Genomic DNA, 12,928 nt, shown 5'->3' with positions numbered 1-12,928 from the left:
TAAAACGTAGGTGATTACAGAGACGAGTTAGGGCAGGGAGACAAAATAAGAAGCTTAGCACTGATTTTCAGAACTAGGCACTTAATATATTATCCTAAATCAAGGCAAATGAATAGAAGGTCAAAATTTAAGGGCCTAAGATTTAGGGCCCTACATGTATGTGAATTTTCAGCTGAAAACAAGGTTCTTAAATTTGACTGAAAATAGGTACCTAACTTACCCCGGGATTCATCATTCCGCTATAAATATAGCAGAATGATGAACCATGGGAAAAAAATGAAAATATGCAACCGGCTGCTTCGCGGCGATGCATTTTTGCCCGCTGTGGTTGTGCCTGGGCCTCAACTTTCGCCCCCGTAGTGCCTTGGGAAAAGGTGTTGTTATTTCCCGCGGTACTGCCGGCGATAATGTGGAAAACAACATCTCCCACAGCGCTGCCGGTCCATATCCCCGCCCACACTCTTCCCCTTCCCCTGATTTAAATTGTACCACTGCGATAACGGCACTCCGCAGTTTAAAGAATGACCCTGTTAGGGACCTAAATTTAGGGTATCAGCTTTTTTTTGAATATCCGCCCCTCATTTGCTTGAATAGATAATGCGCACCACATCCAGGTGCACATTTGGCATTTGAACTGCTTTTATGTCCTCCTTCCCCCACCCCCACCCCCCGCCTTTCCACCCGACACACGAGTGAATCAAAAAGTAAACATTCTTTATAAGTGGACGTGCGGGTCTGAGGCGCACATTAATACCACCAATAAATCATATCTTCAGTATTACAACTATGTACGCACAGTGGCATACCCCTTGCCTAAATTTCTCCAAAGCAGGTCCCATCCATAAGTTGGCACACAATGACACCTGAAATAACCCATATTATACGAAAGTCCATAATAATAATCTACCATGCTGGTATCATCCTTTGTGCAATGCAGCCAATAGAATCGGCAAATGCACAATGATTTAATCATGTACCAGGCTCCTATACTGTAAAGTTTGCTTTTTTTCTTTTTCTTTTTGCACTTAAAAATCTCAATAGCTGCTCTAAAGTCCATGCGAGCACTACTGAAAGCTACAAAGTTATGTCTCCAGTGAATGAATTTACAGCAATGCCATGACTGGGACTCTAAAACCAATATTGGAATTTGCAGTACTTAGCTTCTTAGCTCTCTATTTTACATGGATTTGTTAGCTGGCCAAAATCATGGGAACCTCTGCCCAACACTGACAGTGTTTTGCTTCAGGGAACGGTCCTGTTAGTATTGAAGACATTCCGTGTGAAAAGACAAACAAAATTAATCATCAAATTTCTTACCAACTGGTATACTGCTGTATAAACCTCATTCAAAACAATCCGCAGTTTCACTGTTCTTATGACATGGCTGCCTTCAAATGGATACAATAATGGAAATTTAAGGAAGATTACACAATCCAAAATTGTTTAAGAACCAAAGTTAGTCAACTGATCATGAAACTATCAAGCAGAATAGAATAAGAACCAGGCCATCCCTATGCATGGAGAGGGTGCAATTCTGGGTCTAGAACCCTGATTTCTAATCCCGACACACAGGTGATCGATCCAGCTAATCATGCTCTCTCCCTGCGCTTCAGATTACCCAAATTACATATGTAAAATAGCACTATAGTGATTGCTAGGGCTGCACACCCTTTCACATGCTTATGTACTATGTAATGTACTATGAGCAGAGGGTGAATTCTGATGCTGGCTGCAGGCATGCTCATTGTCAAAGGGAAACTCCCTGCGAGCTCTGTTGTACTCGTGCACCTTTCGCCTGCAAAGGAGCAGATGCAAACTTTATTCTGAAAAGTACATGAGGCGATTTGAAAATACAATCATTGCATGTTTCTTCCTCAGCATGAATCTGCTCTAAAGGGAGGGGGGCACAGAATATGCAAACTGTGATTTTTATATGTGTAAATATGCGTGGAAACCTTTGATTGCTGCTCAGTCTGTTTGATTCTGCATTTTGTTTCCAGGGAAAATACCGCACTAAACCAGAAACGCTGGAATTTACCCCAGTGACTGACCGAGTGGATTATGTCACCGCTAAGCACGTTGGGGAACTCCTGAGCGATGTAAGTGTGGAAGTCATTTTCACGTAGTTTGTGTTACCAATTTGGGGTTACATTTTCAGTACTACAAAGCTAGAGCCTTGTTTACTAGGCATTTTTGCCCATAGACACAGAATGGGTGAAAAGCCTTAGTAAATCAGACCCTTAATGAGGTAAAATAGAAAAGAGTCATAGCTATTAAAATCTGAACTTTTTCTCTGATTTATTCTTGGGCGAGGAAGATTTTAATATTAATCTTGGGCTGACTCAACAGGTCACAAGAGTAGTTTTGATATGGCATTTTGTAGAAGGCTGTACACTCCATTCATTGTTCTTACCTTTTGTTTCCTAGATTAAGTACCATGAAGCCTGGAATGCTGCAAAAATGAATTACACCCTCGCTGAAACCCCACAAATGATAACGGCACGGGAGGCAGCCAAGCTCGTGAAAAATGTATGGAGGTCTTAAAACACAGCACCAAACCGACTGGAGAGCTGTTTAATAAGAATAGTCTTAACTCAAGTATATACACTTTTTAATGCTTTCCAACATACCAAAAGTTGGAAAGAATAATGTGAAAGAGATCAATTTCTGTCCATCCATCTGTTCACCAGGAGTGACTATCTCAGCCAAGTTTGAAATCTAGAAATATTGGGTTTCTGTGGGAAAGAGTGGCTGCAGAATATTGATCAGTGCTCTGTTTCAAAAGCTCCCCATCACTCTTCCAGCATTTTGGCACAGAGCAACGTAGACAGAAACAGGAAAAAATAACTGAAGCAGCTGATGGATGGCACCAATAGGTAGAAACACACACATTCCTATACCGCCACATACCCACATCCATATCCACCCAAATGCATCCACGACTCCCACATATGCCCACACACTCCCACAGACACATACGCACATGCACATTTTCCCCTATCACAATCACACACACATATACACCCACACACCACCACCCCCACCTCCCACAGAGACAGATAGGGATAATAACTGGCAAGGATGATGCCATAAAATGTCTTCTAAGCCACCTCCCTGTCATTTCTCAATTCTTACCCCCTACATACCCCCTCCACACACCCCATACACATCACCTGCCCAACTACCCACACAACCACACACCCTACCAACACACACACAGTTATACCCAAAAACACACAACCCTGCTATATGCAGCCTTCCAAACAATCTCCTCCCACACACAAACTCCTACCCATCCAAATATATACCTCTGCACACAGCCATCCCCTCCAAAAATACCCCTACATACACACACACACATACCCACACCCATACCATCAAACACACCTTCTACACACCCCATAATAGATTGTGGAGAGAGAATTACTACAGTACCTGAATATAATCTGCTTTGAAGTGCCGAAAAAGCAGAATATAAATCAAATAAATAATAAATAAATAACATGCTCACAGCCTCCCTAAAAACACATCAATATGAACACTCACAACCCTTCACCAACCCACATACATTGATCACAACCCTCCACAAACAACCTCCATTCAACCCCCTATCAACACAGACTCACACACCCCACCCCATCCCCTCATATCTACATACATACCCACCTTCTCCCAGATACACACACCATCTATCCCTCCAAAATCTCTACATCCTCTCACACAACCCTTTCATGCCTGCACAGCCCTCCATCCACTCAGAAACACATCCCCCATGCACAACCTCATGCATCCGTCTCCATACAAACACACTCACTGACACACAACATTCCTTCTACAAATCTAGGTTGGAAAGTATGTCTGAAGCCATGCTCTGCATGCTTTCTCGACTTGTTTGCCTGACAGTTTTCCCCTATGTCTTTTGGGTTTCTAACTTCATCAGAACCAACTCTTACTGAGGCTACAGAGCTGTCACATTTTTATTCTCGTTTGTATCCTTCTGCCCTCTGCTCTCCATTCTCCGCGCTCACATTTAAGCCTGCAGTTGTAGAGAGAGTGTTATATATTAGATTTCAAATCAGACTTCTTGAACGTAATTGAGATTTTAATATATTTACCATAGAGTATTCTCTCCTACGTGAGTAACTGGAATAAAGATGGTTCTCAGACAAAATGTAAGAGTTTGGTATTCCACTGCAGATAGCATTTTTTAATTCTTACCTTTTATATCCCTACTTTGAGAAGCAGATTGTTTCATATCCTGCATAAGTTTCTCATCTCTATTTTCTTCAAACAGAAACTATATATAGAAGACTGGGAGAAAGTGAAAGCGACTGGTTACCATCTGCCTGGTGATGCTATACCAATTTCTCATGCCAAGCATGGCAACGTGATTCAGAGTGAGGTAATACCCGAGTTCTGGTTTCCTTACCAATCTGGTTTCCATACTGTCTCTGCAGAAACTAGAATTTTTAAAGCTCCTTATTTTTTTTCCTTTGAAAAGAATTTGTCAGAAACAGAATTTTTCTTGTTAATAGTTATAGCCGTGTGGCTTTTTTGTCATATCGATGAAGTCTTTGTAGGTAGTAGTAATAATAAATTTGAAGGTAGCATTTGCTAAAAAAACCAAACCCAAAGATTATCCATCATTGGATACATTTAAAGTTGACAACAATTATTGCCCTAAGTTCATCTTGTGTATTCCTGAAAGAGAGATCCAGTGTCATCTGTCCTTTGCAAAATGCATTATCCTCTGGAAAGTCACTAAGTACAGTTCAAAGCATGTGTATCAAATTAATGGCTCTATATCATCATGGACTTCATATGTGGGAAAACATTTTGTGCCCTATATGCCACTCTGGGCCTCATTTTCCAACACTAGCGCACGCTTGCGCTAGCAGCGCAGGCTTGCGTTATCAGCGCAAGCTTGCATTAGTGATATGGGGGCGGAGTCAGCCCCGGAAGAGGAGGAGTCGGGGCGTCACCGGGGCCGACTCTGCAAAGAAGGCGTGGGCGGCGAAAAGGTAAGGAGCCTTTTCACGTCCTATTTTGCGCCCAATAGCACCACCTTTCACGGTGGCGCTATTGGGTGTGAAACCGGCAGCGATCGCACCGTGGCAGTGCGATCGCTGCCGGCTAGCGCAGGACCGCCCCCCCCCCCATTTCAACCCCCGCCCCCCGTTAGCGTGATTTTCTAAAGTATTGCAGGCCTGCGATACTTTAGAAAATGAGGCCCTATGTTTGTTGAAGCCTGCCAGGAGAATACACTAGTATTAATCTGGACTGGCTTGAGGCTCATGGTGGACAAAGTTTTCTGACCTGCAGGATCTTCTCAACTGAGAAGTTAGAGGCTTTTCCCTTTTTGACCCATCTTCCAGGCAAACGTAGCAGAATTACTCCTGAAGGAAACACTCATCTCTTTTAATGTTGCTTGTGCATACCATCTTGAGATCAGCTTGTGAAGGGAGTTTATAAATTAAAGAAAAATGTATTAAAACAGAAATTCCTGGTAGTAATTCATATTCGTCTCTGAAACGGACCAGAAACTGTAAAAAGAGAATTGTTCATGATTACATTCCATGCAAGGACTTTGTATGCGCACTGTAATACATTTGTAACAGATAAATATATATTATATGAGGTGCTTTCTCTGTTGTCATCTAAATGTGTCTTTCTCCCCCATTAGCTTAAATATAAGTCTGACTATGTAAAGCAGAGAGGTCACTATGTTGGAGTCCCAACCATGAAGGATGACCCCAAGTTGATGTGGTTTAAGCATGTAGGGAAGATGCAGAATGAAAGAGAGTACCAAAAGCACTACCAACAAAATAAAGCCAAGATTACAATACCAGGGGATATGGTCGCAATCCATGCAGCTAAGGAAGGTCAATTATTGGCCAGTGATATTGATTACCGTCATTACCTGCACCAATGGACCTGCCATCCAGATGAAAATGACTGCATCCAGGCGAGGAAAGCCTACGACCTGCAGAGTGATGTAAGTATGCATTTGTTTGTAAATCTCATTTGTAAACTGGGGGTGTTTTTTTTTGGTAATGTCTCATGCAACATCAATGTTGAAACAAAAGAATTCACTTCATTTTATGCTCACTCTGCTATCTAATATTCGTTTACATTTATTTTCTTGGGCTTATTTGAATGCCTTAGATTATCTACAAGTCTGATCTGGAATGGATTCGTGGCTGTGGATGGATTCCTCTGGATTCAGTGGAGCATAGGAAAGTTAAGAAAGCGCAGGAGCTAGTGAATGAGGTGAGTGAAATTATGACGAATGACAAGTATGACAAGAAATGGCAAAATGTGTATCGCATTTTAATGTAGCTTTCTTATTACAGAGAATATATAAGAAAGATGCCAGAGACAACTATGAAAATTTTACACATGTGGTCGACCTTCCGGAGATTGTGTTAGCTAGAGTTAACGCTATCAATCAAAGTGATGTAAGTAACTCATTTAATAACTAGAGTTTGCCACTGTAAAATAATTTTTTTAAATAATAATTATAATACATGAACTATATAGCTTTATTAGGATTGAAGTACAAACTGGGAAAAACGTTAACATATTTCATCAGTACTCATTCCCATTGATCTAACCTCTTCAACCATTCTCATCCTCCCATCTTGCAATAAATATCAAAATAGGATGCTGTGGGGAAACATGAGGGGTTTTTTACTTTTTGATTTTCCCTCACCTTTATTCTTTATGAGGGATATATGCAAGTTATGCTTCACCTTGCATAGGGTAACCTGGTCTAGAATTCTTCCTTTCCAGTCTCAGATACTTTTAGCTGCTTCATTTCAATTAATAAAGGCTTTGAAATGTAAACACACTGGGGCGGATTTTAAAAGCCCTGCTCGCGTAAATCTGCCCGGATTTACGCGAGCAGGGCCTTGCGTGCCGGCGCGCCTATTTTCCATAGGCCTGCTGGCGCGCGCAGAGCCCCGGGACTCGTGTAAGTCCCGGGGTTTTTCGAGGGAGGCGTGTCGGGGGCGGGGCCGATCGGCGCGGCGTTTCGGGGGCGGGACGCGGCGTTTCGGGGGCGGGCCCGGGGGCATGGTTTCGGGCCGGGGCAGGCCCAGGGGCGTGGCCGCGCCCTCCGGAACCGCCCCCGGATTGCGTCTCCGCGCGCCAGCAGCCCGCTGGTGTGCGTGGATTTACGTCTCCCTCCGGGAGGCGTAAATCCAGGGATAAAGGTAGGGGGGGGGTTTAGATAGGGCTGGGGGGGTGGGTTAGGTAGAGGAAGGGAGGGGAAGGTGAGGGGAGGGCGAAAGGGAGTTCCCTCCGAGGCCGCTCCGATTTCGGAGCGGCCTCGGAGGGAATGGAGACAGGCTGCGCGGCTCGGCGCGCACCGGCTGCCCAAAATCGGCAGCCTTGCGCGCGCCGATCCAGGATTTTATAAGATACGCGCGGCTACGCGCGTATCTACTAAAATCCTGGTGCGCCAACAAAAGTACGCGAAGGCGCACTTTTTTAAAATCTACCCCACTGTGTACCAAACCTCACATTGGACATGACCCAGGCATGTACTTACTAGGAGGACATTAAGTATAACAATAAGTAGGGATAACAGCTATGCATATATGGAGATATTAGACAATTAGCGGGAAAATACTGCCACATCAGTCGCCCACCCTGTGTGCAAATAAAAGTGCCGGCACAGCTCTAGGAGACGCACATCTCTGCCCGCATCGTAGTGTGGCCATTCCTGAGCTGGGGTTAGCTCAGGGGAGAAAACTGCAACCATGGTTTTGGTTTTTCAAAAACTAGGAACATGATAGTTTTAGTCGCAGAGATTATCCGCAGGAAAAGGAGGTGCAAATCTCGGTGAGTTCTTTTTCCTGTAGGCAATTTTCCAATTCGAGGTGCAGGTGCGTTTAGCCTTTGGATTCTGGTGCAAAGACAGCAGGAGGGGGGGAGGAACCAACGGACCTTGGGCAGCAGTGCTGGCAGTTTGAAAATCGCTCCCATAAAGTGCCGATCACTCCTATTTATTTATTTATTTGTGTTACGGGTTTGTATTCCGCCCTTCCGGTATTGCCCCAAGCGAAACGTAACCGGGCCCTTTTTATCTATGTGATATTTTTTTGTTGATAATAATTATGTCATTTTCTTGGCATCATCTAGCAGCACGTTTCATTTTCTTCCTCAGGTGAAATACAAAGAAACATTTAATGTGGAGAGAGGCCAATTAATTGGCTCGGCAGAAACTCCTCAGCTGACCCACTCCAAAGAAATGTCCCGACTCTCGAGTAATGTAAGTTTTGCTAGACATGTTCTAGGTTGACATATCCCTTGCAAATATATTCTGCTTCTAAGCCCTGCTCCAGTACCATGGAACTGCATTACATTAAGCACAGTATGTGGGAGCCTTTCCAATAATTTGATGGGATGCAAAGGGAGGCTATCACATCACTTGGCTGAAATTTCCGCTGCTGGTTTTTTGGCAAACAATATTGCTTCATGACATGGAAGGGCAGGAGAATCTTCTAGGTTGTGGCTGAGGAAATCATGCTGACTTACAAAAAAGTAATGTATTTAATCATTCAGAATAAACAGAGCAAAGTTTGCTTTACAATATTTGATTATGGGGCGGGGGAGGGTTTGTAAGCCTTATTTGCAGTCTGCAATAAAACAAGAACCAAAATCAAAGTTTTCAAGCCACTGTACATAAAGCCTCCTTAATGTGAAATAAGAGTCTGTCAAGGGGTCCTTAAATATATGGGATGCAATTCCTTAAATCTTTTCTCCCATTCGGTGTCAATGGGAAATAGTTTAGGGGTCGATATTCAGATTTTATCTAGATAAATCAAGCTGTTTAGAAATGAGGCCACTTTGGTAAATTTGTATAGTTAAAATTACAAGCAGCAGAACTTTTCTTGGGGAAAAAAGGAGGCCAGGTTGGTGATGTTCCTGCTGCAGGCTTTTGAACTTAGATGGTTATAGCAATGCTCAGCGCTAATTGGCTAAATCTAACCAGCCACCAGGCCTAAAATTTGAGAGAGTAGATTTAGCCAGGCACTTAACTACACAATTAGCAGACGAAGCACATCCGTGCAAAGATAACCTGGTAAATTGACTTAGTCAACGTAAATGCTTAGCACATTTTTTTTTACTATCGACCTCTTTGTGAATTAGGTCCTTAGATGACAATATTCAAAAGTTATTTACCCAGGTAAATAGGATATCTGAAAATTGTCCACCCAGTACACGGGTAAAAGTGTGTATGGGGCTCAAGAATGCATATACCTTTGCGTGTGGGAAAGACAGTGTTAGGTTAGGGGAGGCAACAATGTACATCATTTTGCATTTTCAAAACTAGAAGTAATGTTTTGTAGGGGAAAAAAAAAAGTATCCAAAGAAAATGCAGATGCAAATCTCTGTGGGTATTCTTTCCCTAGGGAATTTTCAAAGGGATGGTACCTACATACTTTCTCTTTGAGAACTGGTTCAAAAATCCGCATCATTTTGAAAATTTCCCCTAAGAAGGGCAATTTTGAAAGGGATTTCTGTAGTTCAATAGGGATTTATCTGCCAAAATGCCTTCCCCCCCATCACTTTCAGCAGGTAAAAGTTTGCACGCTATGAACAGGGGGCTTACTCTTACCCGCTCAAAAAACGGGCAATGATGGACTGAACAGAGGTCGAGGAGGAAAGATAATGTATGGGGCTTTCATTCTTCAAAGCAGTGTGCAAATGAACGCCTTGAAACCATTCAGTGGATGGTCACATTTTCAAAGGGAAACCTGGCATGGTCTCCCTTTGAAAATAGGCTTGCAGGGCCATGGGGATAATGACCCAGTTGGTCTGAAAACTTCCCTTTTAATATTATAGGAGTAGCTCCAACTTTATTTATTATAATTCTTCACAAGTTGTTCCTCAAATATAGTAAATACCAGCTATATATTAATTATGATTACATGTGTATATCTATTGACTATGTATCCACATAAACTTGATTCCAGAATCTTTACAAAAGTATATGGGAAGGCAGCAAGGCCTATGGCTACCATCTGCCTCCGGACTATATACCCATTGTTGGAGCCAAGCATGCCAACCTAGTCTCAAGTGAGGTAAGTGTGCACACGTCTTTGAGTTTGACTTTTTCCTCTTTTTAAATGTTTGCCTCTGTTTGTTATAATGTGATTTCTCTATTACTTTTCAGCTCAAATATAAGGAAATCTATGAAAAGCAGAAGGGCCACTATCTGGCAGGCAAACACATCTCTGATTTCCCTGGTGTTGTTCATTCATTATCCTTCCAAAAAATGAGGAGCATGGTAAGGACAACATTTGCTTCAGATTTTCAGCTTAGGTCTATAGCATGTTGGCATTTTCTTATACATATCATGTAGCAAAGTTTCTTATTTGGTGAAAATCTTTTTAAAAATAATGTAATATTGTTTACGATAGAAAATGAAAGGTTTGTGCCAATCAAGTTCCAATAGGCAATAAAAAAAAAAGCCTGATTGAAATTTCCAATTGAAGCGAAAAATTTAAAAAAAAAATTTAAAAAAAAGGAAAACAAAACAATTGCAGGTTTTGATGTTTAAAATGTCTGTTCTAAGTTTTTATTTTCTTATGTCAATAGTCCCCCTTGATAGAGGATTCTGTAATCTGACTGATTACCCTCAGCTTAACTGGCTGTTCTCAACATTGGCTTGAAACAGCTTAGCTAGGTCACAGGCAGTTATTTAGCAACAAAGTTGTCTGCCACAGGGGATTTGTAATGCTTTGCTCAATTTGAACAACATTATGATGCTATGATGTGTAGGAACACTATTTCAACAATCCAAAAACTAATTGAGCTAATGAGAGATATTTTCATACTATATGGGGCGGATTTTAAAAGCCCTGCTCACGTAAATCCGCCTGGATTTACGCGAGCAGGGCCTTGCGCGCCAGCAGGCCTATTTTCCATAGGCCTGCTGGCGCGTGCAGAGCCCCGGGACTCGCGTAAGTCCCGGGGTTTTTTGTCGGGAGCGTGTCGGGGGCGGGGCGATCGACGTGGCGTTTTGGGGGCGGGACGTGGCGTTTCAGGGGCGGGCCCGGGGGCGTGGTTTCGGCCCGGGGCGGTCCGGGGGTGTGGCCGCGCCCTCCGGAACCGCCCCCGGGTCGCGTCTCGGCGCGCCAGTGGCCCGCTGGCGCGCGTGGATTTACGTCTCCCTCCGGGAGGCGTAAATCCGTGGACAAAGGTAGGGGGGGGGTTTAGATAGGGCCGGGGGGGTGGGTTAGGTAGAGGAAGGGAGGGGAAGGTGAGGGGAGGGTGAAAGAGAGTTCCCTCCGAGGCCGCTCCGATTTCGGAGCGGCCTCGGAGGGAACGGAGGCAGGCTGCGCGGCTCGGCGCGCGCCAGCTGCCCAAAATCGGCAGCCTTGCGCGCGCTGATCCAGGATTTTATAAGATACGCGCGGCTACGCGCGTATCTTATAAAATCCAGCGTACTTTTGTTTGCGACTGGTGCGCCAACAAAAGTACGCGAACGCACATTTTTAAAAAATCTACCCCTATATATGCAGAGCGGATGGACATGTTTGATTCAACATTTTAAAAATTCTGACCAGATTGGATCTTTTCCATAGTTTTCAAAATGAATCTGAAATTAGCTTTGGATTCCTGTGCCCCATGTCCTTTGTACAACAATGAGCATATGGTGGTGGAAACTAGGCTTTTTCTGTTCTCAGTTTTCTCTGTTTCTAGTTCTTTGCTGGAACCATTCCAACAGAAATGATTCATCCCCCATGACATTCTGAGTATTTAGGCCAGAAAGCATTTTGTTCAGTTATTAACATACACTTTGACATTATTTTTGCTTGCTTTCCAGCTGCCTTACAGAAAGAACTATGAGGACCACAAGGCAAAGATTCATATTCCAAATGATATGTTACATAACATCTTGGTGAAGAGATGCCAGCATATCCTGAGCGATATTGAGTATCGCCGCTACCTTCACGAGTGGACGTGTTCACCCGAAGAGAATGATGTCATCCATGCCAGAAAAGCCCATGATATTCTAAGTGACGTATGTATCATTTTATACTGCATTAATGCACATTTTTTTGAACTTACAGTTTTACTGAAGTGAAACAAAGCCATCAGAATATTAAATCGAAATCGATAGCTTTCACACTTGCAACTCTAAGATGCAATAAGTAAAAGTTGTGATCAGGTAAAGAGTAATAGCTTGTCTCACTTCATGTTATTTTGTTATGAAAAATTAGAAAAAGAAATAAGTAATCAAAAGAAGAAACAGGACAGCTAGATTATCAGCTTCTCTTCTTGCTTCCTACATACACCTCGTGAACTCCATTCATTGGGCTAGCTGCTCTTATCTGTGTCCTTCATCACTAGTTCCCGACGCCGTGCTTTCCACCTTATTGTGCTGGAATAGACTTCCTGAGTCGGTGGGTCATGCTACCTCTCTGGCCCTATTCAAATCCAGGGTAAACACTCACTTTTTTAGGCTGCTTTTAAATCTGTAGGGGATTTACTTTTTAAACACAGTTCTGTCAGTGGTGGAACTGGCTTAATTAGAATTTCTTTGATACCTATATGATCTATTAAGTGTTTTGTTTGCAAGTAAGAGCAATAATCCTGTAAGTGAAGGAAGCTGAAGCTGTGTCTGTATCTATGTGGAAACTCTTCAAAAGCACACAGCTTCCCTCCTAGTCAGTTCCTTCAGCCCTCTGGTGGCACTGTGGTTCCTCCACTTAGTGGAAAAGGAATGTTCCTCCGTTCACTCCAAAAAGAAACAGTTCAATGATTTAAAACACTGCAGAAACAGTTTTGGGAGTTCACTCAGCTTGTCCTTTTATTTTCGGGCACTTGAACAATGAGGTAGCTTATCTTTTTCCATCAACAAAATCCTTGCAAAACAGATTAACGTAGTTATATGTCAGTTAACAGCTTTTTT

At 42.9% G+C, this 12,928-nt stretch overlaps 1 protein-coding gene across 28 annotated transcripts in view; it reads left to right on the top strand.

Annotated features, from left to right (window-relative positions):
• The window catches only part of NEB (nebulin), a 421,259-nt gene that overhangs the window by 257,945 nt on the left and 150,386 nt on the right, over nucleotides 1-12,928 (top strand). For all 28 annotated transcript variants that reach the window (XM_029605471.1, XM_029605466.1, XM_029605487.1 and 25 more), the window contains 10 exons: nucleotides 2,001-2,099; nucleotides 2,428-2,529; nucleotides 4,295-4,402; nucleotides 5,684-5,995; nucleotides 6,166-6,270; nucleotides 6,354-6,458; nucleotides 8,171-8,275; nucleotides 9,984-10,091; nucleotides 10,184-10,297; nucleotides 11,840-12,037. In XM_029605471.1, coding sequence (XP_029461331.1) covers nucleotides 2,001-2,099; nucleotides 2,428-2,529; nucleotides 4,295-4,402; nucleotides 5,684-5,995; nucleotides 6,166-6,270; nucleotides 6,354-6,458; nucleotides 8,171-8,275; nucleotides 9,984-10,091; nucleotides 10,184-10,297; nucleotides 11,840-12,037 — 1,356 coding nt within the window. The remainder of the gene's footprint in view (nucleotides 1-2,000; nucleotides 2,100-2,427; nucleotides 2,530-4,294; nucleotides 4,403-5,683; nucleotides 5,996-6,165; nucleotides 6,271-6,353; nucleotides 6,459-8,170; nucleotides 8,276-9,983; nucleotides 10,092-10,183; nucleotides 10,298-11,839; nucleotides 12,038-12,928) is intronic.

Source organism: Rhinatrema bivittatum, chromosome 6, assembly GCF_901001135.1.
Source record: "Rhinatrema bivittatum chromosome 6, aRhiBiv1.1, whole genome shotgun sequence".
NCBI lineage: Eukaryota > Metazoa > Chordata > Amphibia > Gymnophiona > Rhinatrematidae > Rhinatrema > Rhinatrema bivittatum.
Note: the sequence above shows the minus strand (reverse complement) of the source record. Positions and strands in the feature narration are given on the sequence as shown.